At 42.0% G+C, this 24,097-nt stretch overlaps 1 protein-coding gene across 2 annotated transcripts in view; it reads right to left on the bottom strand.

Moving 5' to 3' along the window:
- Positions 1 to 718: 718 nt before the first annotated feature.
- PROX1 (prospero homeobox 1) overlaps positions 719 to 24,097 on the bottom strand; it is a 72,756-nt gene continuing 49,377 nt past the window's right edge. For both annotated transcript variants that reach the window (XM_075863324.1, XM_075863325.1), the window contains exons 4-5: positions 23,399 to 23,593; positions 719 to 1,069 (exon numbers count right to left, since the gene is read on the bottom strand). In XM_075863324.1, the coding sequence (XP_075719439.1) occupies positions 884 to 1,069; positions 23,399 to 23,593 (381 nt within the window). In that variant the 3' untranslated portion in view covers positions 719 to 883. The remainder of the gene's footprint in view (positions 1,070 to 23,398; positions 23,594 to 24,097) is intronic.

The following is a 24,097-nucleotide window of genomic DNA, read 5'->3' as shown; positions in this document are numbered from 1 at the left end:
TGTGCCATAAGGTGAATTCCCTGCTAGCCTAAACAGGTAGTAGCCCCCTTTAATATACAAGATGGGGGTACCAACCTTCCAGTATACAGGATTGCAGCTTTTCTGCCAACATATTTGCTCAAGTATCAGAAGAACATTAACCATTCTTATATGTGCCATATGTTATTTCTTTGAAATCTACTCCTACATTGCCTGAGCTGATAATCCTACATGAGATGAAATGGATAGAACTACGTTCCTTCCGTTTTGTCGGCTGCAGGAGGATGACTCGCCAATGTTTAATAATGAGTTAACATGTAAACACATCATCGGTACAAAGTAGATGCAGCCATGTATTTGTTGGATCAAACCGGCGGATATAGACCTCAACTTTATGGGTATAGCTTTAGCATGACCATCAAAAATGGCGGCATCGACTAATGCGCTGATGTCTATACATTTTAACCTGACCTTATAAATACGGTTTACTCACTAGCTGATTTTAAGAAATTAAAAAACAAGCAGATTATAAAATCCACAGAATGACAAAAGTAACTGTAAGTACGTAGACTTCTCTTTCGCATATCACATTGAAATTCCCTCATTTACTATATACAAGTCGGACTCGTCTTCCTTATTGTGCTCGGTAATAATTACAGGGAGCTCAATAAATCATTTAGTAAAGGTTGATGTAGATCGTCTCTATGGGTTAGTATTAAATCGGGGGGGGGGGGGGGGGGGGGTCATATAAATAAAATACATTACAGAGTTTATATGCATGGATGTACAGTTTCAATCGCACTCACACACACCATCTTAGGGCAGTAAAGGGGGAGCAGAGGAAGGGGAGCAGGCGACACAAAAAAAAGTCAATTTTGTACATTCAGAACCAGAAGTGGAATCATCACTCGTGAAGAAGTTCTTGTAGGCAGTTTGGGGAACGAAAGATATCAGGGACTTCGCTGTCCAACTTGCAGATAACCTTGTAGATGGCCTTCTTCCAGGAAGGATCAACATCTTTGCCTGCTATAATGGCATTGAAAAACTCTCGTAATGTGATCTGCGCCACTTCCAGGAATCTCTCCGGAACCTGCTGATACAAGGAGACAATGGTATTAATAAAGTTTTCGGTTTCTATCCCCCTGATTCTTCAAAGGGGAGTGAGACAGTTCTTCCTAGGGCTTACCAGGCACCTGCACAATCTAATTATGGCAGACATCTATTGTCATCTGCATTTAAAGGGTGCTATTTATAGGACTTTAATGACAAATGTTCATCTTTGGAAAAAGAATCGGGAAGAAAGTTAAGCTTGTGAAGGCCGGAGATCTTTATAAGATTTCTCTCGCAGTGTGTAATGCCAAGATGGCTGCATGAGGTCGTCTGACATGTAGAACAGATCAAAGAACTTTTTGCCAGAATCATAAACTACAGAGACAATAATGAACTTCTGCAAATAGTAATAAATACTCAGTCAGAACAATTTATAAGGACAGCAAAAAGGGCATTTGTCCCCATGGCCTCCATTACCCCCGTAAGGTCACAACCGCATGACGTTTTTGGCATACGTTAAAGAGGCTCTGTCACCAGATTTACTAGCTGGGCGTTCTGATGAGAAGTATCATCCACTTCTCTTCAGAACGCCCAGCTTCTGGCAGTGCAGATCTGTGACGTCACTCCCAGGTCCTGCATCGTGTCGGCACCAGAGGCTACAGTTGATTCTGCAGCAGCATCAGCGATGGCCTCTGGTGCCGATGTGTCCTCGCTCGTCTGACACGATGCAGGACCTGTGAGTGACGTCACAGCGTGATCTCTCGAGAACACGGCTGTGTCTGCACTGCCAGAAGCTGGGCGTTGTGAAGAGAAGTGGATGATACTTCTATACACAACGCCCAGCTAGTAAAAGTAGTAAACACGCCCCGATGTACGCACCAAATACACGCCCAGTTGTACTTTTACTTTTCAACACGCCCAGTTGTACTTTTGCAAGCCTCATTTGCATAAATACGAAAATGGTCATAACTTGGCCAAAAATGCTCGTTTTTTTAAAACAAAAACGTTACTGTAATCTACATTGCAGCGCCGATCTGCTGCAATAGCAGATAGGGGTTGCAAAATCTGGTGACAGAGCCTCTTTAAGCATATACACCCTGACGCATAAATGACGTATAAATTGTGTAAATTTGAAAAGCTCATGATGTATACACATGACTGTTTCGTATGCTATGCAGTGCGTCCGTCACCCGTAGGCTAATTAAAACATACAGATGTAGCCATCTTTATCTTGACTTTTAACACATTAAATACACGATGGCAAGAAACTTTAACTTGACTTTTTCAATTACTTTTGTTGTGTGATATCACGCTGCAGCAAGTTATCAGAGTCAAGATAAACTTGGCTACATCTGTATACCACGTAGTATAATTTCTTTTATGAGTTTCTGTTACTTAGAATAGTGTAGTCTACTATGCTATTTCATACCTTTTTTTTGGCGGTAAGCTGACATATACCGGCCCAACGGCGGCCAAAATGACACTTTTTGTGGCCTACGTCAGACTAACATAACCCTATGGACACATTTAGCGTGTATGTCAGGGGGTCTTTCTGACAAACATGCTAAACATACATCCCAAACTTGATGTGACCAGGGCCTTAACTGTCCAGGACATTGTGTCTTGTCTCCTGGTCCTTGGCTATGTCCATCTCTTACAACTCAGAAATGGTCATGTTATATATTGGAGAAACCAAGGGACTATGCTACTGTATACTAATGACACCCCTTTATTAAAGGGGATATCCAGAAAGCGATTTTGTTTTTTTTAAAGGACTGTAAATAAAAAAAATAAAAAAAAGCAATACTCACCTATCCTTGCCCCCGGCGATCCAGCACTGAGGCTCCGGCGGCAGTCCCGGTGGTTGTTTACGTGCATGTAGCATGTAACGATGCAGCCAATCAGAGGGCTCTGTGGTGACAATTCGTATTTCTGCCATATTGCCAGAAATACAACATATAGCCGCTGAGCCCTCTCATTAGCTGCATCGTTACATGCTACATGCACGTAAACAACCACCGGGACTGCCGCCGGAGCCTCAGCGCTGGATTGCCAGGGGCAAGGATAGGTGAGTATTGCTTTTTTGGTTTATTTATTCCATTTGCAGCCCCTACTCAAATTTTTTTTAGGGAACACCCCATGCAGAACTCCCCTCTATTATTAGCTCAAAGCAGTTCCACTAGTCCTAGGAAAGCTCCAAACGCAATAGATGCAGCGGATGTCGGTTCCAATTAATACTATATTTACTGACTGCTGTACATTACACACATGCACTATCACCCCCATTCTCCCTTATAGGAGTAGATCAGAGAATAGGGGTGATCTGTCTTTCTGGTCACACTTTAGGGTCACTGTCATCTTCACTCTTTAGTGTATTTGGAAGATCGTCCAGACCAACGGCCTTCATCTTTAGGCCCCTTCTTGGCCAATTGTGATCCAACTTAGACCATTAGAAAGATTGTGATATGAGATATTGCAAAGTACACCAGTTTCGATATGAGGCTATTAGCCGGCAGTTATCAGCCATATTTGCTAGACTTGTCGCATCTTCTGCTAGGCAGAATGCCGCCACTTGTACCAGGACAACATTCACTCACAGTTACATTTTGTAGGAAATTAAAAAAGATTCAACAAGCAGGAACACATAAACAGACCCAGATATCCAGCGTACAAAATCCAGGGTTAGGCCATGTTCACACAGTGCAGATTAGCTGCAGATTTTGCATGCAGTTTTTAAGCCAAAACCAGACTTGAATACAGGAGAGAATACCTATAGCCCTTTCTTTATATATTTCTTCTGTTTAGGTTCCGTTCCTGGTCTAGGTTTAAAAAAGACATGGAAAATCTGCACTGTGTGGACAAGGCCTTAAACTTCAGGACACACAAATCATCAAACTGACTACACATTGATGTAAAATCTTATCCACGCCGGTTTATTCCTCACCGCAGGTGTTTGACAGCAAACCCTGCCCAGGTTTTTATGTAAGGAAACACTATTTAGCAAGTACTTGCTACCGGGAGGATTCTTGTAGACGGCTAATATATCTAAATATTTCACATCCAGGCATGCTCGCAGGTGATTGGCTGCGCAGGTCTGAGCGATTAGGCCTCCGAAAATACATGATAATAAAATGTAAAGCTCCTGAGTGAAGAAATAAGGATTATGTGGCTGTTTAAACTCCGGTTTGCAATTTAGCAAATATGTATATGGTTCAATTCAATAAGAACATACAGATGCGGCAGAGCTGAGTTTGTCACTCGGCGCAGGTCATCATCATCATGACATTAGTATTCAATACAGATCAGTTCTGGCAAAACGTGTGTGTATTCGTTTAAAGGAGTGAAATTGATAGTAAAAATAGTTGTACCATACAGGGATCTAATAACAGCCCCATACAGTGCCCAAGGAACTGTTCTATATGGTGCCCAAGTAACTATTCTATATGGTCCCCAAGTAACTGTTCTATATGGTGCCCAAGTAACTGTTCTATATTGTGCCCAAGTAGCTGTTCTATATGGTCCCCAAGTAACTGTTCTATATGGTGCCCAAGTAACTGTTCTATATTGTGCCCAAGTAGCTGTTATATATGGTACCCAAGTAACTGTTCTACATGGTGCCCAAGTAACTGTTCTATATGGTGCCCAAGTAACTGTTCTATAAGGTGCCCAAGTAACTGTTCTATATGGTGCCCAAGTAATACCTGGTATAAGCTGAAACCAGAGAGGAAGATTACAGGTTAGAAGGGGATGGTATAGGCCTCTAAATGGCAGAGATCCTGGGAAATTGCCCTTTTTGGCCACATTCAGTGGCATTACATAGGACTGCAAGTAAATCTACTGTATTATTTATGTGTGCGTGTGTGAGTAAGGCTCTGTTCACATCATGTGTGGTCTGCAGCAGGCAAGTTAGGAAAGCTCCCAACATACACGCTAAACGTGTCCATAGGGCTCCATTGTCATACGGAGCCCCAAAAAGAGTCCTTCGAGCCTCCGTCTGGCCGGCATACATCAGTATACCACAAAACAAATATAGCGGAGTAGAGCACGCTATATCAACCCGCAGAGTCCAGAAAAAAAGTTAACGTTTTATTAACATGGTAGCCTAAGGCCCTGTTCACACTGAGTTTTTGCAGGTAGAAAAAATCTACCTCAGAATTCCTTCAGGAATCTGCCTGCGCTTTGTCCCCCCCGCGTTTTTTCCACCTGTGGCCATTGAAGCTAATGCAAGGACCGCAGGCAAACAATGCTGCAAAAAACGTTCAGAGACGAGCGCCGCAGGTTTTTCCGTCCTCATTGATTTTTAATACGAGCTTAGTGGCAAGAAAGTACGCCCGGGAAAAAAAACGCCTCTGCCTCCCATTGAAATCAATGGGTGAGGTTTTGGCAATTTTTTGGTGCTGATTCCGATGCTGCTTCCACGTCAAAATCAGAACCAAAAAGCTCTGTGCGAACGGCCCCCTGAGGGTGACAGGAGATGGCATATGCCACAGGGATTCGTTAAACGGTCATGAGCTTTTCAATAGCTTTTTATGATGTATACAGACACCATCATAGCCTTTGTTTAACGTGTACGTTGGCAGTTTTTCCCGCCGCATACATAAACCTGAGACAAAAAAAACTTAATGTGAACATGGCCTTAAAGATAATAACTAAGACGTATCCTAATATGAGTTACTGATGATACTAATCAGCTTCACACATGTCTCCGTAACTTAAAGGGGTTATATGGGGACCAATAATCATCATCAGTGTACTCCCTACAGTATATGAGTCCCCTCGCTAATATACATTCCGGTCCCCCGTCTCAACTCTATGTAGTTGATGCACTACTGCTCCTGCTTGTACATGGAGTACAGCGGGTTCAGTCACATGACGCAGAGCCGTATCATCATCAAAGAAAACTGTGCAACTTGACTTCCGGTACCCCGCCAGTGCTATGAAAATCTATGAAAATCTCAGAATCAGCGCGACGGGGGACCGAAATGTATATTAGCGAGTGTTCTCACGTACTGCAGTGACTACACTGATAATAATTTTCGGTCCCCACGTAAACCCCTTTAATTTTTCAGGACAAACTTTTTTCTTTGCTTTTGTGAAGACAATGTTGAAGGAAAATCCCATCCCGTGGCGGATGACCCCCAGTCCAGAGACGGTTTATTTTTCATGGAAGACTTTGCATTATTTTAATCATGCAGCACAAGATTCTCCGCTCTCCTCCTCCTTCTCTGTTGCTTTACCTTCAAGGCTGATTTGTTTTATTAAACTGACTGTCCCCAGCATCTGCAGTCCATAATAAAAGCCTGACATAGCAGCCTGCCCGCCTTCTGTGTCCTGCAGATACACATCATAAGTGTCAGGACATACCAAGGTTAGCGGTCACTGGAACGTGTGCACTGCCCCAGCCTTGCCAAGCGCTCTTGGCAGCTGAATGAATGTCAGAGAGAATAGACGGGGAATTACAAAGGTTAAACGGAAGACAGACTCTCCTATTTTCTGAAGAAGCGCCCGCTCGCTTTGAACACTGGTAAAATAAACGCAGGCTTGTTTGCAGTTAGCTACCCACACTCTGGTCTGATCAAATGACATGGGCATTGTCTGACTGGACTCAACATTATCTTCTAGATCCATCAACTCTATGCAAAGAGGAGGCAGGAGCTGTGGACCACTTTCCAACATAGAGACAGTTTTAAAGGCTATGTACACCTTGGAAAACTTATTTTTTCTTAAATAAAAATGTGTATCAGTGTGTTTGGTGCAACTTTGTAATTACATTTTATTAAAAAATTATTTTTACTTTTTGAGATACAGCTGCTTTGTATTCTGTATATAGAGCAGCTCTATCTTGCGCTGAAACCTGAATCCGTCAGTGGCACTGACGGGTTCAGTGAATGTTGGTTCTGCGTGTATCTGACATACAGGATCGAGCTGTTTCCGATCACATCTAAGTCTGATCGGTAACGGCTCAATCCTTTGTGTCAGTATATTATCTATCTATCTATCTATCTATCTATCTATCTATCTATCTATCTATCTATCTATCTATCTATCTATCTATCTATCTCATATCTATCTATCTATCTATCTATCTATCTATCTATCTATCTATCTATCTATCTATCTATCTATCTATCTATCTATCTATCTATCTATCTATCTATCTATCTATCTATCTATCTATCTATCTATCTATCTATCTATCTATCTATCGCTCATATTTATCCATGTACGTATCTGTCAATTGATTATATATCTAGTATTAGATTTTTGGGGTCCATTGAAAACAGCTGGAATATTAATAAAGTCTTCTTCCTCTGGATAAATGTTGAGTTATAGGTTTCTTTACTATAAAAGGGCAATACAATGCTGACAGTAAGGAGAAGACAATGTCAAGGAGAAAAGGGTATTGGTATTTTGGATACTCTTGACTGCTCAAGTTATTCTTGTCACAAATCCTTTTGTCTGCATCTGCTGACTGCTTGCCTGTAGCCAGCAGCATACTTTAACTGTTTTGTCACCTCCTAACATCACATGCATCAGCTGTCGTGCTTTTGTTACGGGTATTGTAGAACTAATCCACCGAGGCTGTTCTCCTGTGCAGTAAATAAAACACAAACTGCTTCTCAGACAATTCTGCATGAATATTTCAGATGGTTTTTACAATCATGAAACGCAAAAAGAAAAAAAAAAAAACTTACACAAATAAAACCCCTCCCCCCAAACTCTCTATTTGGATAGCCTGGAGCTTAGAACGCACATTAACTTGGGGCCTACATATTCATTTTCCAAATTACGTAAATGTGAAAAAAATCGGCTTGTAAACTTTTTATATATTTTTTCAAATATATATATATTTTTTTAAATGATTCCTGGTTCAATATGAATTAATTATTATAATTAATTTTTTTTTAAATCCTGATTTTCCGAAATTTTGTTATTTTAACTAGAAAGATTTTTGGAATTATTCTAAATGGTCAGATTATTTTCTAGCATGCATCAAACTATTTGACCACTAGGGGCACTGTTTAATTAAATCCTAGTGCTAATTTTTGCAATATATTAGTCTCCCAACATGTTGGCCTCTTTTCATACTTTCATGCTAATTTTTTCTATGGTAAGGACATTGTGGATTTCTTTTCTTTTTGACAGAAATACCAGAACCCTGACGGAAACCTGATGCACTCCACTTATAATTTAGTGGGATCCGTCACTTGACACAGCAGACTGATAGTCTTCAGTGCATATAATGATTGGGTGAAGAAACCAAAAATGTAAAGGTTGAAAGGGGTAAAAAAAAATAAGATCAAATGATACCTGAGGAAATGAGACAAACAGTTCAAGCGCTCCACCGAGGATTCATTCACCCTTATGTGCACATGATTCCCTTGAGCAAACTCCGCTACCCCCGGCTGTTTGCCCTGTAAATATTGACTAAGGAGAAATCTTTTCTCCTAACAGACTGGCACATGTTGTCTTCTGTTGGACTTGGAGAGGACCTGGGCGGTCTACTAAGAAGGTGAAAGGGAATTCAAATAATAAATCTATTTTGGGATATACGTGGCCAACAATGTACATTTAGGGAAATCCGTAGTATTAAAAAAAAAAAAAGGAAAACTGCAAGTAAGACGGAAAAACGCCTCCTGAAACGGGAAGTTGTAATAAGTTTTAACAGGAGAATGTGGAACCGTTCTAAAGGACATATCCCTGAGCGGAGAGCATGCTCTATGGATGAGTGTTTTTGTTAGGCGTCATGCACACGACCACAAAACCACAGGTCCGTTGCGCTCCATCGGACCGCAAAAAGTCTTTGTTGTGCATCCGTGTGTCCTCAGGACTCACAGATCCACAACAATTCACCGGTATTAGTGAATCCAAAATACAGACTGTAAAATGACTTGTTCTGAGTTTTTGCGGTCCCCTACATGGGTCGTGTCGCATGGGGCCATAGAAATGAATAAGTCCGCAATTTATCCGCAAAAATGTGGATAAATTGCGGCTGCACAAGCACTGTCGAGTGCATGAGGTCTTACAAACAATGTATGCAGGATGTGTGTGTAAACCCATCCATACAGCATAGCCCCTGAGATCTCAGTTTCGGGACCTAACAGCTCCAGAGCGTAGATCAGAAGGTTTCTGCACTCTCCAGAGAACCCCTTTAAATAACCTAATATGACAATTCTGTATAATAAATAGTCTACACCTTTCTAGAAGGATCCAGTCAATGTACCTTCAGATAATCCTGTATTTTGCGAAAATATAGCAGAATACATCTAAAACTACGTTAAACTGTGGTGAACTAAAGCCATCTAAAGCCATATAACATTTTTGGGTGGGAAATGGGTCATGATCTAAAGCGATTACCACCAGCCGGACCAGTGTTTTTTGACAGCAATGAACACAAGCAAGGCTGGACGGCAGCCTTTAAAGAGGCTCTGTCACCAGATTATAAGTGCCCTATCTCCTACATAATCTGATCGGCGCTGTAATGTAGATAACCGCAGTGGTTTTTTATTTTGAAAAACTATAATTTTTGAGCAAGTTATGAGCAATTTTAGATTTATGCTAATGAGTTTCTTATTGCCCAACTGGGCGTGTTTTTATTTTTTACCAAGTGGGCGTTGTACAGAGAAGTGTATGAGGCTGACCAATCAGTGACCAATCAGCGTCATACACTTCTCATTGTTCCAGCCCAGCTTCTCTCCCTGCACAATCACACTGTAACAATGGGCTGGAACAATGAGAAGTGTATGACGCTGATTGGTCACTAATTGGTCAGCGTCATACACTCCTCTGTACAACGCCCAGTTGGTCAAAAGTAAAAACACGCCCAGTTGGTCATTAAGAAACTAATTAGAATAAATCTAAAATTGCTCATAACTTGCTCAAAAATGATAGTTTTTCAAAATAAAAACCACTGCTGTTATCTACATTACAGCGCCGATCAGACTATGTAGGAGATAGGGCACTTATAATCTGGTGACAGAGCCTCTTTAAATATCTCAGCTCATCAATATTATACTGGTCACACATAGAGTGGTCTACTGTATTATTATTTTTACAAAAGGATATAAAACTAGGACAGCTTTTAGTTTTTCTCACTTTTGTTATTAGCATATTCTCCCAGCGATCAGCTGTGATCTGTGAGGGAACCTTTAAGAAACTGTTACATTTTCCTGCAGTGCCACCACAGGAGAACTGAAGCATTACATGGGGCTCATTTAAATCACTGGGCTGTCTATGTAATGCATGGACATGCCGAGTCCTACAGAGATAGCAACACTCTTTGTAACTGCTACTCTGGCTTATTGATAAAGGTCCCGAATAAGGGACTCTCTTATATTAACCCAAAATTCTCTAATAGGGTATTTTTTAAATGAAACAACCACTTTATGGGACATCTTACCGATACTGGCAAAGAATATAAAAATGTCTAAACCCTCTCTTCTTTTTACTATGTATACTTTTAACCTGAAAATATGATGTGAATACAACACCTGGCGAAGCTATACATCGAGACGGGAACTCGCTGCCATGGTAGGGAGTGTTTTAGCTAATAAACATGAGCGGTCACATGAATAGTCCTGTTTATCGCATCCAGTAGCATTCTTTGGACATTAAATTCACAAAAAAAAATAAAAAAATCAATAGTCGGATTTCAGCCTGTAGATAAACGCTGGCAGGGTAGATAGTTTGTTAAACAGAACAGAGTTTTCTCATCCAGATAAAGTTGGTTTCTAATGGGGTCAATGTGTTGCAACCAAGGTTTGTGGCCTTCAAACGTTCTGCTTACATTCACTACAAAGCTGGGCAAACAAACTTTAACATGATAAGGGCCGTTCTGGAGAGAGTTTTCCTATATTTTTTTTTTTTGTCTATGACAAACAAAAATTCCCCACATGAGACAAAAATCAATAAAAGTTCTCCTTGTATGGAGCAAAAAAAAAACAAAACACAAAAACAACTACGTGGTATAATATATAAAAAATGTTAAAAGCGTGCACATTTTTTTAATTTTTTTTTTTTTACAGACTAGGGGTAAAACCCAGGCTAAAGGTCACTTTCGGTCAACATGATCCCACAGGGGTTAAGGAGTCACTTTTCTTCTCCCTATGTGACTCAGGAGATATGGGAGAGGGGGGCACAGACATCTGCTCTTTAGAAATACAAGGAGATAAAAAAGCACAAGAAATGCGAAGATGAATAAATGAACAAGCATACACAAAAGGAGCTCCGATTTGGGCATTCTTGTCTGGCAAGAAGGCAGTCACTAAGGCTAATGAAGCATTGGTGATATGGGATGTATGCCAGCGTAACAAAGAAGATGTACATCAGTTCTGCAGATGTGCCAGAGACCCCCAGAGTCAAATAATGACATAATCACCATCAGTGTCACAGACCAGACTGTACACAAGGTGAAATGGGGGAAAATAAATACAAGTCTTTAACGTCCCTCATGCATATATATATATACACGCTGAGAGGAGAATCACAATTTCTCATTTGCTCCGGCCCTAAAAAAAACAACAAGGAGATACAGAGAATTGCCAGAATTTAATAAGTTGGGGGCTGTAAACTGAATATAGGATTATTAGGCAGGACGAGCCACTTGCTGCCGACACGTTATCATTTTTTTGTTTTGGGCATTTTTTATTTTTACATAGCGCTTTAGTCCTTTATATATCCATTTTCTGCATTCTGGTGACAGGTTATGTATTTTAACCCCGTGTGTGACGTTCTCTTTTTACTACGTGCACAAATGAAAATGTTTAAGGCGCTGGACATGTTTATGGTGCTGAGAAGTCTCCCAGTACTATCACTGCTTGATGGGTTTTTCGTCAAAAGCAATTTGTTTGACTCCTGAACTCTCCTTCCTCTTGCAGCTAAGTTACAGCAGCCATTTTTAGCATCTATGGAGCTATCATCTTGTCATAAGTCACCCAGGATTCAAAGAAATGCATGGTCTCTGCTCTTTCCTCCCAACTTCCTGCTTCCCCCTGGAAAATTCAGGCAGGGTTCTAGTTTTTACAACAAAGCCACAAAGTGTTAATATATCTCCATATAGAGTTTTATAGGAATAACTGAAGATAATGGTTTATTGGTAATATAGTAGAGGCACATGGAGAATTCGATCAACGTGAAGTCACATGACAATGCTCTATATATTCTCTTGGATGCGCTGCGTGAAGGGGTGTCAGTGGGTCCCCCACTAATTGTTCCCCGATTGGGAGCCAAAGGATTCCCTGTGCAATATGAAAATACGGGACCTCTCATGTGGCTCATGGAATCTTTCGAAATATTCAAGAGTTAAGAAGACAGCGCTATGATGGAAGAGCCATCATTTGGCATTATGTTAATCTGGCATATAGATTGGGCACAACGGATATGTTCCCAACACAGCCAAACGTTTTTGTTATCATGGGGCAAAAAAACATTACAGGTAAAAAATACAGAAATAACTGATAAAAGTCAAATCGATTTTTGTCAGTTTATAACAAGATTTTGAGCCCATTATAAGCGGTTTTGGCTTCCTTGTAGCAATCTGTTTTTAGATTCTCCTCCAATAAAAAACCTTTCTACGTAATATTAAAAAAAAACAGCCGATCCGGGACTTTCATAGTGAAAAAGCAGCCACAAAAACAGATCAGAGAAAAATAACAAGAAATATTATAGGAACATAGGCAGATCAGTAACTTTTCCATAAAGAGAAAAAAGACGAAAAAAAATTATTCAGAGTGTGTAAGGCCAACATTTGTCTATCTATCTATCTATCTATCTATCTATCTATCTATCTATCTATCTATCTATCTATCTATCTATCTATCTATCTATCTATCTATCTATCTATCTATCTATCTCATATCTATCTATCTATCTATCTATCTATCTATCTATCTATCTATCTATCTATCTATCTATCTATCTATCTATCTATCTATCTATCTATCTATCTATCTATCTATCTCATATCTATCTATCTATCTATCTATCTATCTATCTATCTATCTATCTATCTATCTATCTATCTATCTATCTATCTATCTATCTATCTATCTATCTATCTATCTATCTATCTATCTATCTATCTATCTATCTCATATCTATCTATCTATCTATCTCATATCTATCTATCTATCTATCTATCTATCTATCTATCTATCTATCTATCTATCTATCTATCTATCTATCTATCTATCTATCTATCTATCTATCTATCTATCTATCTATCTATCTATCTATCTGTGTTTAGTATTAAAATTGCAGTCTACATGGCACTTGGAAGGTGTCCAGCATTGTAAGTGCATTTGTTTAGATGGAATAGTTAATGTCTAAGTGATTGGTCCTGCTGGAAGATATAAACTGTGCCTGCAGGAAGCATTATTTTGTTGTGATGGAAATAAGCACCGGGTCTGGAAAGTGCTAAGAGGCCCCCGTCACCTGACAGCGGCTTTCACTGAATACGTTAGGTGTTTGCGTTGAGGCAGCTGCCTGTCTGTTCAGAAGTGACTTATGTCAGTTTTTAAAGTGAATGTCTGCTTGAGAAAGTGAAAACACAATAGCAAGCAACCCTGAAGAGAATCTGGAAACAAAACACTTGGCTTCGCCAGTGTCCCTTTTCATTGCTTCCAATTAAAGATTCATAAGAGCAGCTTTAATTTTTGATGAGACTTTTTTTGCATTACTGTATGAGCTGTGTCTACGTACGATACTATCTACAGTTTCTTCTTAAGTACAGGGAAACTGTTGCATCAATGACTGCCGTATTTGCTGTTTAGCAGAGCAGAATACATAATACCGGCTCCGGGAACACTCCGCTAACAAAGATCCTGTTTTGTCAGGCCGTAGCCTCATTTTAAATTGGATATTCCTCATGATTTTCTCAAGCTGTCTGACAAGTTGAGGTCACGGGCTAAAGAATGACACCAATGACAGGCAGGTCAAATTGCTAAGAGTATCATTGAGAGGAGGGCTGACATGGACCTTGGTCCTGCGTCTTTGAATACAACGTCTCACCAGATTCAACTTACTGAACTGCAGGTTACCATAATTTTGTGGGGATTTTTTTTAAAGAAAAGTTTTGCTCTTCATTTTAAAAGAATCATAGTAAATAGGAGTTGCAGGAAACACGCTGCCCCCCTGCAGACAGTGCCACACACTGTCCCTTGTAGACAGTGCCGCACACTGTCGCCCTGTACATAGTGCCACAAACTGCCCCTTGTAGACAGTGACACACACTTCCCTCTGTAGACAGTGCCACACACTACCTCCCTGTAGATAGTGCCACACACTGCCCCCCTCTACACAGTGCCACACACTGCCCCTTGTAGACAGTGCCACACTGTCCCCCTGTACATAGTGCCACAAACTGCCCCTTGTATACAATGCCACACACTGCCCCCCTGTAGACAGTGCCACGCACCGCCCCCTGTAGACAGTGCCACACACTGCCTCCCTGTAGATAGTGCCACACACTGCCCCATGTAGAGTGCCACACACTGCACCCTGTACACAGTGACACACACTGCCCCTTGTAGACAGTGACACAGACTGCCCCCCTGTAGTCAGTGCCACAGACTGCCCCCTTGCAGACAGTGACACACACTGCCCCCTGTAGACAGTGCCTTCAGGGTGTGAACTACCCTCTCGCTGCTATGCACTGATTGGGCAGCATCAGATGCAGGGAAGCTAGCTCCACCCCATTGGCTAACTATAGCAAATTAGCATATAGGGAGCCAGCACAAGGGTGGGCCATATCTCTGGAATGGGGAAGGGGGTCCATAAAAAAAAAAAGACTGGATATCTGGAATCAGGGAGACAGTGCTATCTAGGCGAGTTAACCATGTCATATAACTCAGTGGCAGGTCCTCTTTAAGGTGAAAGAAACTTCTTTCTAGAATCCCTGAGTGTGCAACTTTGCAGCAGGTACTCCCCGAATCCTTTCCTTTAAAAACAACTTGATATCGGAGAAAACCTCTTAATTGTGACGTGCGGAGAAATGGACAGCACCAAGAAACGTCTCCTCTTCAGCCGTTTTAGAAATGGAGAAACTGATTGATATCCGCCCTGGACGCCAAATTAATCACTAGCAGCTGTTAGAAATGAGTTCTGTACTAGGCCGATTGATAACCTTTTTTTGTATCATGAAGGAGACGTGAATGTCAGACAATGGACATCGCCCGCACACACTGTCTTTGAACTTTCCTCATCTCTAAAGAACAATTAATTATAAAGGCCTTAAGGGTAGGTCACAGCAAGGGAAATACTACTGTCCAAGCTTAGGCAGCCGGATAGCACCATGTGTTTAATGCTTGTGCTTGTTGGGTAGCAAGAAAGCACCAATGTAGCCGACGCATCAGATAGAGGTGGGAAGGCGGAAGCGGAACGGAAAAAAGTTTGTTTTGTATGGGGCTGTTATTGCATAATTGTATTGTGGATGTGAAATCATCCGTATACAAGACACAAGGCCGGTCCTTTTTTTTTTTCTTTTTTCCTGCCCTCCCTTCTCGGTCTTTCCAAAAGATCCACAGGGTAGGTTACAGCCAAAAATGGCTTCTCTGTGGTGTATTAAAAAGGATGGTCTTTTCACCAAATCATTTCACAGATGCAAAACAGACCAACACAAAGAGTTGAGACTTTTCTCCTACATTAAATAGAGTAACTGATAAGGTCAGACATATGATACCTAAAGACATGAATCTGTGAACTCTTGAAGTCAAAGGACTGCTCTGTGCACAATCTTTCAAAGGAACGAGATCACAGAGCTCCACTGAATCCCCTTTAAACTTTATGAAGCAGGAGGAGAGAAAGCTCTAAGTAGGGAAGCTTGACAGAAGAGCCTTGAACTATTTTCTGAAGGAAAGATGAGACCCTCCCTAGGCTGCCACAAAACATCTTTTTTTTTCCAAAGCCTCTTCTGAACTTTGATATGTGCCAAGACACTGCTATTGAAAGCTGTATAATTATGTGCTATAGCCACTGTAGAAAAAGCTTTGTTCACCTCAACAAAGAACAATAAGAAAAGTAAAGCAACATTACACTGTATCTTTTTCTTTAAGGATGTCGAAAAAAAAAAAAAAAAAAAGGTCACGATATGGTAGAACTAATAGAGACGTTGAGTAAGGAGGTTTAATGTGTATCTCACAGGGGTTTCCGTTTGGAGCCAATGACACACAAAAAAAAAGACAAGAGAGAGACAGAAAGGTAATGACTGACGTTAAAACAAAGACTACAAACCGCTTCGCCCACTTCGTTTCGGTGATCGGTGAACATCTAGGGTACAAAGAGGAAGTGGCATAGAAAAGAACGCAATTATTGGACGGGAAAAGTAATCTCGCCGACAAAGTGGTGACTCGGATTCGGCTTCTTTGTCTGACTTTTGTGCTCTCGAGAGCGCTACAGGTGATATTACAAAGAAGTCATTTGAGTTTGATAAGGATATGCTATCAAATTTTGGAAGCCTGTGAGCAGGGGACTGTAGGGCAAACTAAAACCAAAGCCGAAGGGTTGTCCAGGCACGGGGCGATTTTTCATACTGATGACCTATCCACGGGATAGGTCATTAGTATATGATCGGTGGGGGTCCGACACCTGGACCTCGCACTGATCAGCCGTTCCGGCTGCCACCGAATGTTATGCAGTGGTCGTGCCGGAAGCAGAAGGCTCCGTACACTGTATAGCGGCCACGCTTCAGTCCTATTCAACTGAATTCAAGGTGGACGACCATTGGAGAACCCTGTGGAAAACATTCACATTAAGAAACTGCTTGAATAGTAATTCCCCAATATACTGTAATACTCTGATCTTCATCATCATCATCATCATCATCTTTAGATGTGGAAGAAGCTTGATAATAAACTGCAGGACCGTGGGAATTTCCAATTCCCTTAAGGTACGTTGAGTATCTGCCAGACTATAAAGCCGTGTATGTGGTCTCCGATCTGTGGGTCTCTACCTGTTGCAAAATAACGAGTTCTCTTCATGTTATTTTAGGATTACTAGGGCTATGTTGACATCTGCTTGGGGGTTTATGTTTATAACGAAAATCACAACGCAGTGCCGGATCTGTCATATACCACCAGCTTCCGAATGCATGCAGCGCTATTCTTCCGATCAAAACTGATGGAACCTGAGACAGGCTCCGACGTAGATGTGAACAGAGACTTATTCTGTTGACATTCTCTTTTGCTCAGCAGTATATGTGATGTCGCGCTGATCAAACCTATTGATTGATTTTTTCATATATTGTAAGAACGTTACTTTACTCATTGCCGAAGCGTATAAAAACGCGCCCTGTCATACCAGTGGGGTGATGTAGAGTGAAATATCTGTAAGACATTGTCTGGTGAAAACATAATAACTGGTTATTGTGACCAATAAATGTTTTTTATTACTAATGATCTTTCAGAAATATTCTCTCTTTCTCACCTTTTACCAAATTGTATTTCAATAAATGGGATCAATAAACGTCATCGACTTTCACCGACAATCGGACATGTCAGAATGGTCACATCGGGGATCCAGGATGGGAAATCAATGAAATTAGTGTTGATTACAAAACTCCTGTTCTGTCTCCCAATTGTAACAGCGATTTTTTGTTATTAGAACTACCGGTTTGCGTAACAAAAAAATCTTCATATTCTCGTAAAAACCCATTTGATGGACAAAACGTAGAGATTTCCATAGGGCCTCATTCACATAGAGTTTTTTTTAAATATGTTTAGCTTATACGCCTGGAAAGACGCCTGACGTGTACGTTAAATGGAGGGTGGGGCGCATGTCCGAGTGGCATTCGTCATCTATAGGCAGTATTGGTATGACCTACATGTCATGAAAAGCTATTGAAAAGCTCATGCCGTATATGTTAAACGGATGACGGTGACGGTGACGTATACCATACCATTGAATCTATCACACATTGGCTACCATGTTAAAAACATGTATACCACACCAGTTTTTTTACTGGATGCCTCTGGATAGAATAGCGTATACACTGACGTTTACCAGCCAAACGGACCCAAAAAGACACTCTTCTGGCACCGTCAAGTGAACGGGGGCCTAACGATGTGTTTAACATATACACTGGGAGCTTTCCTGGCATATACGTTAAACATACACTTCAAACTCACTGTGAACACAGCCTAAGGCCCCATGCACGCGACCGTAAAAAAACCTCAGTTTTTGCGGACCGCAATTGCGGGCCGCAAAAATGGACCCATTCACTTCCATTGAACGCGGACACCTTTCCGTAGCGCTACGGATGGGTGTCCGTGCCGTAGAAATATTCCGAAAATTATGGAACATGTCCGTTCTTTTGCATTTTGCGGGCCGTGCTCCCGTACTTTGTATGGGAGCACGGCCCAAAAATGCGGGTGGCAGTCGGCGGCAGGCCGTGTCTGCAATCGCGGGCCGTGATTGCGGGCACGGCCGTGTGCATGGGGCCTAAGGCCTCATGCACACGACCGTATCCGCAAATACTGACCGTAAATACGGTTCCGTATTGCTTTATAGACATCAGCAAATCATCAGCAACGTACCCATTTCTGCTGCATGGTATCCGCAAATACGGTCCGTAGTGCAGCCATATTGTATCTGTATATACGGATCCGCAAAAATAAGAGGCCTGGTTGATGGGAAAACCCCTTTGTGTCGCTTAGCAACACTTTTGTATTTGCAGATGGCTATCCGTATTTACGGACACACTTCCGTTGCCATCCGCTGTTTTGGCTTCCCGCATAGACTTCTATGGAGGAGTCCGTGCCGCAATTGCGGACCAAGAACGGACATGCTCCATAATTCCCGGCACAGTTCTGCGGCACAGACACTCATCCATAGCGATACGGAAAGGTGTCCGCGTTCAATGAAAGTGAATGGGTCCGTTTTTGCGGAGCGCAATTGCGGTCCGCAAAAACTGAGATTTTTTGCGGTCGTGTGCATGGGGCCTAAGGCCCCATGCACACGAACGTGCTTTTGCGGCCGCAATTCCCCCGAAAATCCACGGGAGAATTGCGGCCCCATTCATTTCTCGTCGTTTTTACGGTCCATGCATGGCCCGGGAGCCCGCACCGCAGAAAGAACAGACATACCTTATTACGGCCGTCTTCTGCGGTCCGGGCTCATTGAAAATAATGGCCGCGGCCATGTGCATGGCCCGCGATTTGCGGGCGGCTTGCGGCTGACAGTCCGCAGCCGGCCGACCCGAAAATCACGGCCGTGCACATGGCTACGGTTGTGTGCATGAGGCCTAACTCCTATTGATTCCAGTGGCAAAGTCTACACACATGCTTGAAATCACTCAAAGAAAAAGATCACAGGATGACGCAACATATTGCATCATTTCACGATAAATAGGAGAGGCAGGAAAGTGAGAGGTGTACACTCACCTGGCGGCGTCGGGCTGGGGGCACGACGACCTGGTAGTCAATAAGTTGTGTGTGTGTGTGTGTATATATATATGTATAGTCCAAGTGATGGTTCGGGAAACTGCTAGCCACGGGTCCTTCTGGGTGAAGAGATTGTCCCAGACAGAGAGTAAGTAATATCAAATGCCGAGATGCACTAGGATATTCTAAATGCAAGATGGCAAAAAATCACCCTTTACGAAGCCGTTTTTGTCTTTGCGATATCGCAAAGGGAACAGCGCCTTCGTAAATGGTCATTTTTTGCCGTCTTGCACTCAGAATATCCTAGTGCATCTCGGCATTCGATACCGCTTACACCCATGCATGGTCATTCCTGGTACCCATTCATTTTGGACATTTGTATGGCTCCCAGACCCCGAGCAATGTGACCCATCTGACATGTGTCATTGACGTCTAAACCCCTAAAAAAACACGTCTCTCGTACATATGTACGATCTGTGCTCGAGCCTATCTCTACAGCATATATCTATGATCTGTGGCCAATCATCTGCCTATTCCAACCCGGTCATAACATTTTCTGTTTCCAATCACCAGACACTTAACATTTTATGTCAGCTGCAGAACACATACGTTCAATCTTAATTATTTCCTTAGTGAATTTTGCATCTCTTCCCGCGGGTGTCAAAATGTGAATACGAGCAAGGAGCCGTAATCTGAAATATTGGTCATCAACAGAGAATAATGTGAGCCATTGTCTTTTTGTGCTGTAAGCACCTCTGGGCATTGGCCATAAGGCGACAGCTAAAAATGACAAGGCCAGAATCTTCTCCTGCATCTAATGTGACTTTGCTTTTAAGTGCCTGACGCAGGGCAAACTACAGGGAACGGCAAGTCAGCGACACAGTTTATGATGGGACAAGTTCACAGCTTAATCATCGCCAGTACTTAACCTACATCACAAGTGTAAGTGAAAGTCAAGTAGAATAGAAAAGCACGCTGGGGTACAAGAGCCATAGAAGGGGCACGTTGGTGATTTCAGAGGAAACAGCCTGATATCCGAGGTTTAATCACAGCCAAGGATCAGCAAAATGTGTCTGGAAGGAGCGGATGAGGCTAAATATGGCAAATGCTCTGTTTGCTAAAAAACCCGCTGTATCCAATTTCATCGCTAGCTGGCGAATTTTGTTCTTTCCAGCAGGAGTAAGGAGGAAGGTTAATGTCATATTCAGCAAACACATGAGCCGTAGCACAAACAGTTAACACGGATGACACGCTGTGACATACGAAAAATTACTGACGCGCTTTACGATAGGCAGGGCAGGATTTAAAGGTAGTGCTGTCCTAGTATACTGTGTGACTCCATCCTAAATTAATAATCAGGTACTCCCAAAAAAAATTTGAATTAAAATATTATGAATAATATATATGTCTACCTTTGTAACTCAATTTTTCAAATAGTCTTAACTAAAAAATATCCCATCATGTTTTGTCTACAGCTTCTATGCAGCTCCTAAGTGTTTCCATGGTTACAGACTACAAACAAGCCCTGTGTAGTCTGACTCTGCAGTAATACTCCCTTCCATCCTTTCACTACTTCTTACTAACATACATTCTGTAGGATTAGACTACACACATTTGTTTGTAGTGTGTAACCATGTGACACATATACCTTAGGACCTGTAGACACAAAAGGGTACTTGAACCACTGGGACTCCATACAGCCGCTGCATGCTTGTGGTCTTAAGTGCGTAACATAAATCAATTTGATGGACGTATCCTAAAGCCACCTAGTTATAAAATTCATACGGCAGGTTCAGAACCGTGTATTAAAGGAACACTCCGGTGATTTTTTTTTTTTTCGTGGCCCCCGATTGGAAATGCCCCACTCATAGGAATGCATAGTGAAAGAGGCGGTCCACACAGCAGGCGCTGTAGGATACTGTAGGAATCAGGCAGTCACATTGCATGAAATATCAGTGGCTCGGGAATGGAGCATATCGTTCGGTAAAAAAAGCACCCGGTAAGAGGATAACCAGATGTATTTTCCAAACGGGGGCTACGATAAAAACAAAATCACTGGAGTGTACCTGTAAAGACACCCTTGTAATTGAAGGCTTTTTAACTTTTTATTGGATTGACCAATGCAAAAATGATCTTTAAAAATAAACTGGTCCATAAAAAAATTTCTACTTCTTTTTTAGAAAATATTCTATTATTATACATATTATTTTATTATTCATTTTTTAATTATGCATTGTCTTTTCTTGGTTTTCAAAGATGCTGCAATTGTGATCATACACAGACACCAGTGGCCTTGAATCCTTTCATACTAAGCAGAGCTAATCTGTTTTGCTAAATGGGAATCTATCATCAAACGTCAACTTCTGTTACACATTAAAAGCCGCGTTTTTTTTTCCCATAAGTGTTTCCAGTGCCAGATAATACAATAAAAGGACATACATACCTTTGTCTGTATCTTGCTGAATAAGGCTACATGCACACAACCATTTATATGTTGCGGCACGTAAACAACGGATCCGCAAAACACGGACAGCATACGGACGGCATCCATGTGCTGTCTGTTTTCGCGAAAGACTTGAACGGGCGAGACTGAGCTGCAAACACAGGAATAGTACCTGCTCTGAGTTTTCCAGACCGGTCCCATTGCCCCACATGGCTACATGAAAAACATGGTAGTGTGCATGGGGCCATAGTAATGAATGGGTCAGTGTGCTATCCATTAAAATAACGGGTAACACACTGACATAAACATCGGTCACGTGCATGTAGCCTTAGAGTTAGGGCGGGTTCACACATGGCGGAATTGCACTTAAATTCCGCTGCGGACACTCCGCAGCGTTAATCCGCAGCGGAGCCGTTTCTACATTGACTTTCACTTTAATTTAGCAGTGTTCGTTTACACGATGCGTACAATTCCGCTGCGGAGCATAGGCTGCGGAGCGGAATTTGGTGTCCGCAGCATGCTCTGTCTGTTGCGGAGCAGTGGCGGACTCATGGCGGAATTTCTCCATTGACTTCAATGGAGATTCAAAGTTCCGCAATGAAGTCCGCAGCTGTCATGCACATGTCATGTGTGCTGCGGATGCGTCTTGCTTTTTTTACTTGACATTTCTTCATTCTGGCTGGACCTATGTATTTCTAGGTCTACAGCCAGACTGAGGAAGTCAATGGGGCTCCCGTAATGACGGGAGCGTTGCTAGGAGACGTCAGTAAATAGTCACTGTCCAGGGTGCTGAAAGAGTTAAGCGATCGGCAGTAACTGTTTCTGCACCCGGGACAGTGACTACCGATCTCAATATACATGTATCTGTAAAAAAAAATGAAGTTCGTACTTACCGAGAACTCCCTGTTTCTGTCTCCAGTCCGGCCTCCCAGGATGACGTTTCAGTGTAAGTGACGGCTGCAGCCAATCACAGGCCAAGCACAGGCTGCAGCGGTCACATGGACTGGCGCGTCATCCAGGGAGGTCGGGCTGGATGCCGAAGGAGGGACGCGTCATAAAGACAACGGGCGGTAAGTATGAATTTCTTTTACTTTCACTAGGGAAAGTGCTGTCCCTTCTCTCTATCCTGCACTGATAGGGAGAAGGGAAGCACTTTTCCCGCAGTCCGCAGCAGCTAGTCCGCATCAATTTTCTGCACATTTTGTGCAGATCCGCAGCCGTAATCCGCAACCCGGATTAGGTGCGGCATTGATGCGGACAGTTGCGGAGGAATTCCGCCATGTGTGGTCATGCCCTTAGAGTTTTACCAAAGGAGAAACCTGACTACGACTACAGTTTGCTTCTTGGAAGAGAAAGGAATATAAAGATCCCTATGGACTCCTTAGTGCACCCATTTCATGAAAACAAACTTAGCAGCAACACTTATGGTCCTAAGATCAGAACTTGAATCTACATATTAAATCGCAAAAGCTTGTAGAAGGTGAACAGTAATGGGGAGAAACAAGGATCAATTCACAGATATAAACTGTTAATATAAGAGTGATGTGCGTACCTCAAAGTCATTGGCTTTGTTGTAGTGCATGTTTAGGGCCCGGTATAGCTCACAGTCCCGGGTGATGGACAACTCTTCTGTGCTGGTTACACCATCATTAATGGCTTGCCTGGCATACTTCTCCATTTGGATGTAGTAGAACTCCCGGAAGTTGCTGAACCACTTGATGAGTTGAGAGGTAATGCATCTATTGAACTGTAAAACAGACGAGAAAAGGACAAATAAATATGAGAAATGTAAATCTACTGTAAATGTGACTTCTCATTGCCTTATATAATCCATGCATGTCTTGTGAACACATATGGTACATTCAAATTTGGGTTTACACTGTATACACATCCACATTAGGCTCTGTACACACTAGCGTATTGACTTCCGCTTATAATGGCCCCATGAAAACTTTGGCGATTCTGTTTTCAAAACACTGCTGGTGCCCGTTGACTGAAATGGGGAGCATTGTGGTTCCAGTATTATTTACAGTGAGAATATTGCTGTAAAAAATAATGGAAAAATTGGACGAAAACCCCCACGGATCCCCGAATGCAAGTGTTAATAGAGCCTTATATACAGAATAATCTATGACCCGTGTGATCCAGAGAATCTGCAAGAAAACAAAATTCCATGTTATCAAACTCCACATTTGGGCTGGTTGATGAAAGTGCTGGCTGTGCAATAGGCAGAAGACATATATTGATGGAC

The sequence above is a fragment of the Rhinoderma darwinii genome, chromosome 4 (genome assembly GCF_050947455.1).
Source record: "Rhinoderma darwinii isolate aRhiDar2 chromosome 4, aRhiDar2.hap1, whole genome shotgun sequence".
NCBI lineage: Eukaryota > Metazoa > Chordata > Amphibia > Anura > Rhinodermatidae > Rhinoderma > Rhinoderma darwinii.
The sequence above is the reverse complement of the archived record's forward strand: the minus strand, read 5'-3'. Positions and strand labels throughout refer to the sequence as shown.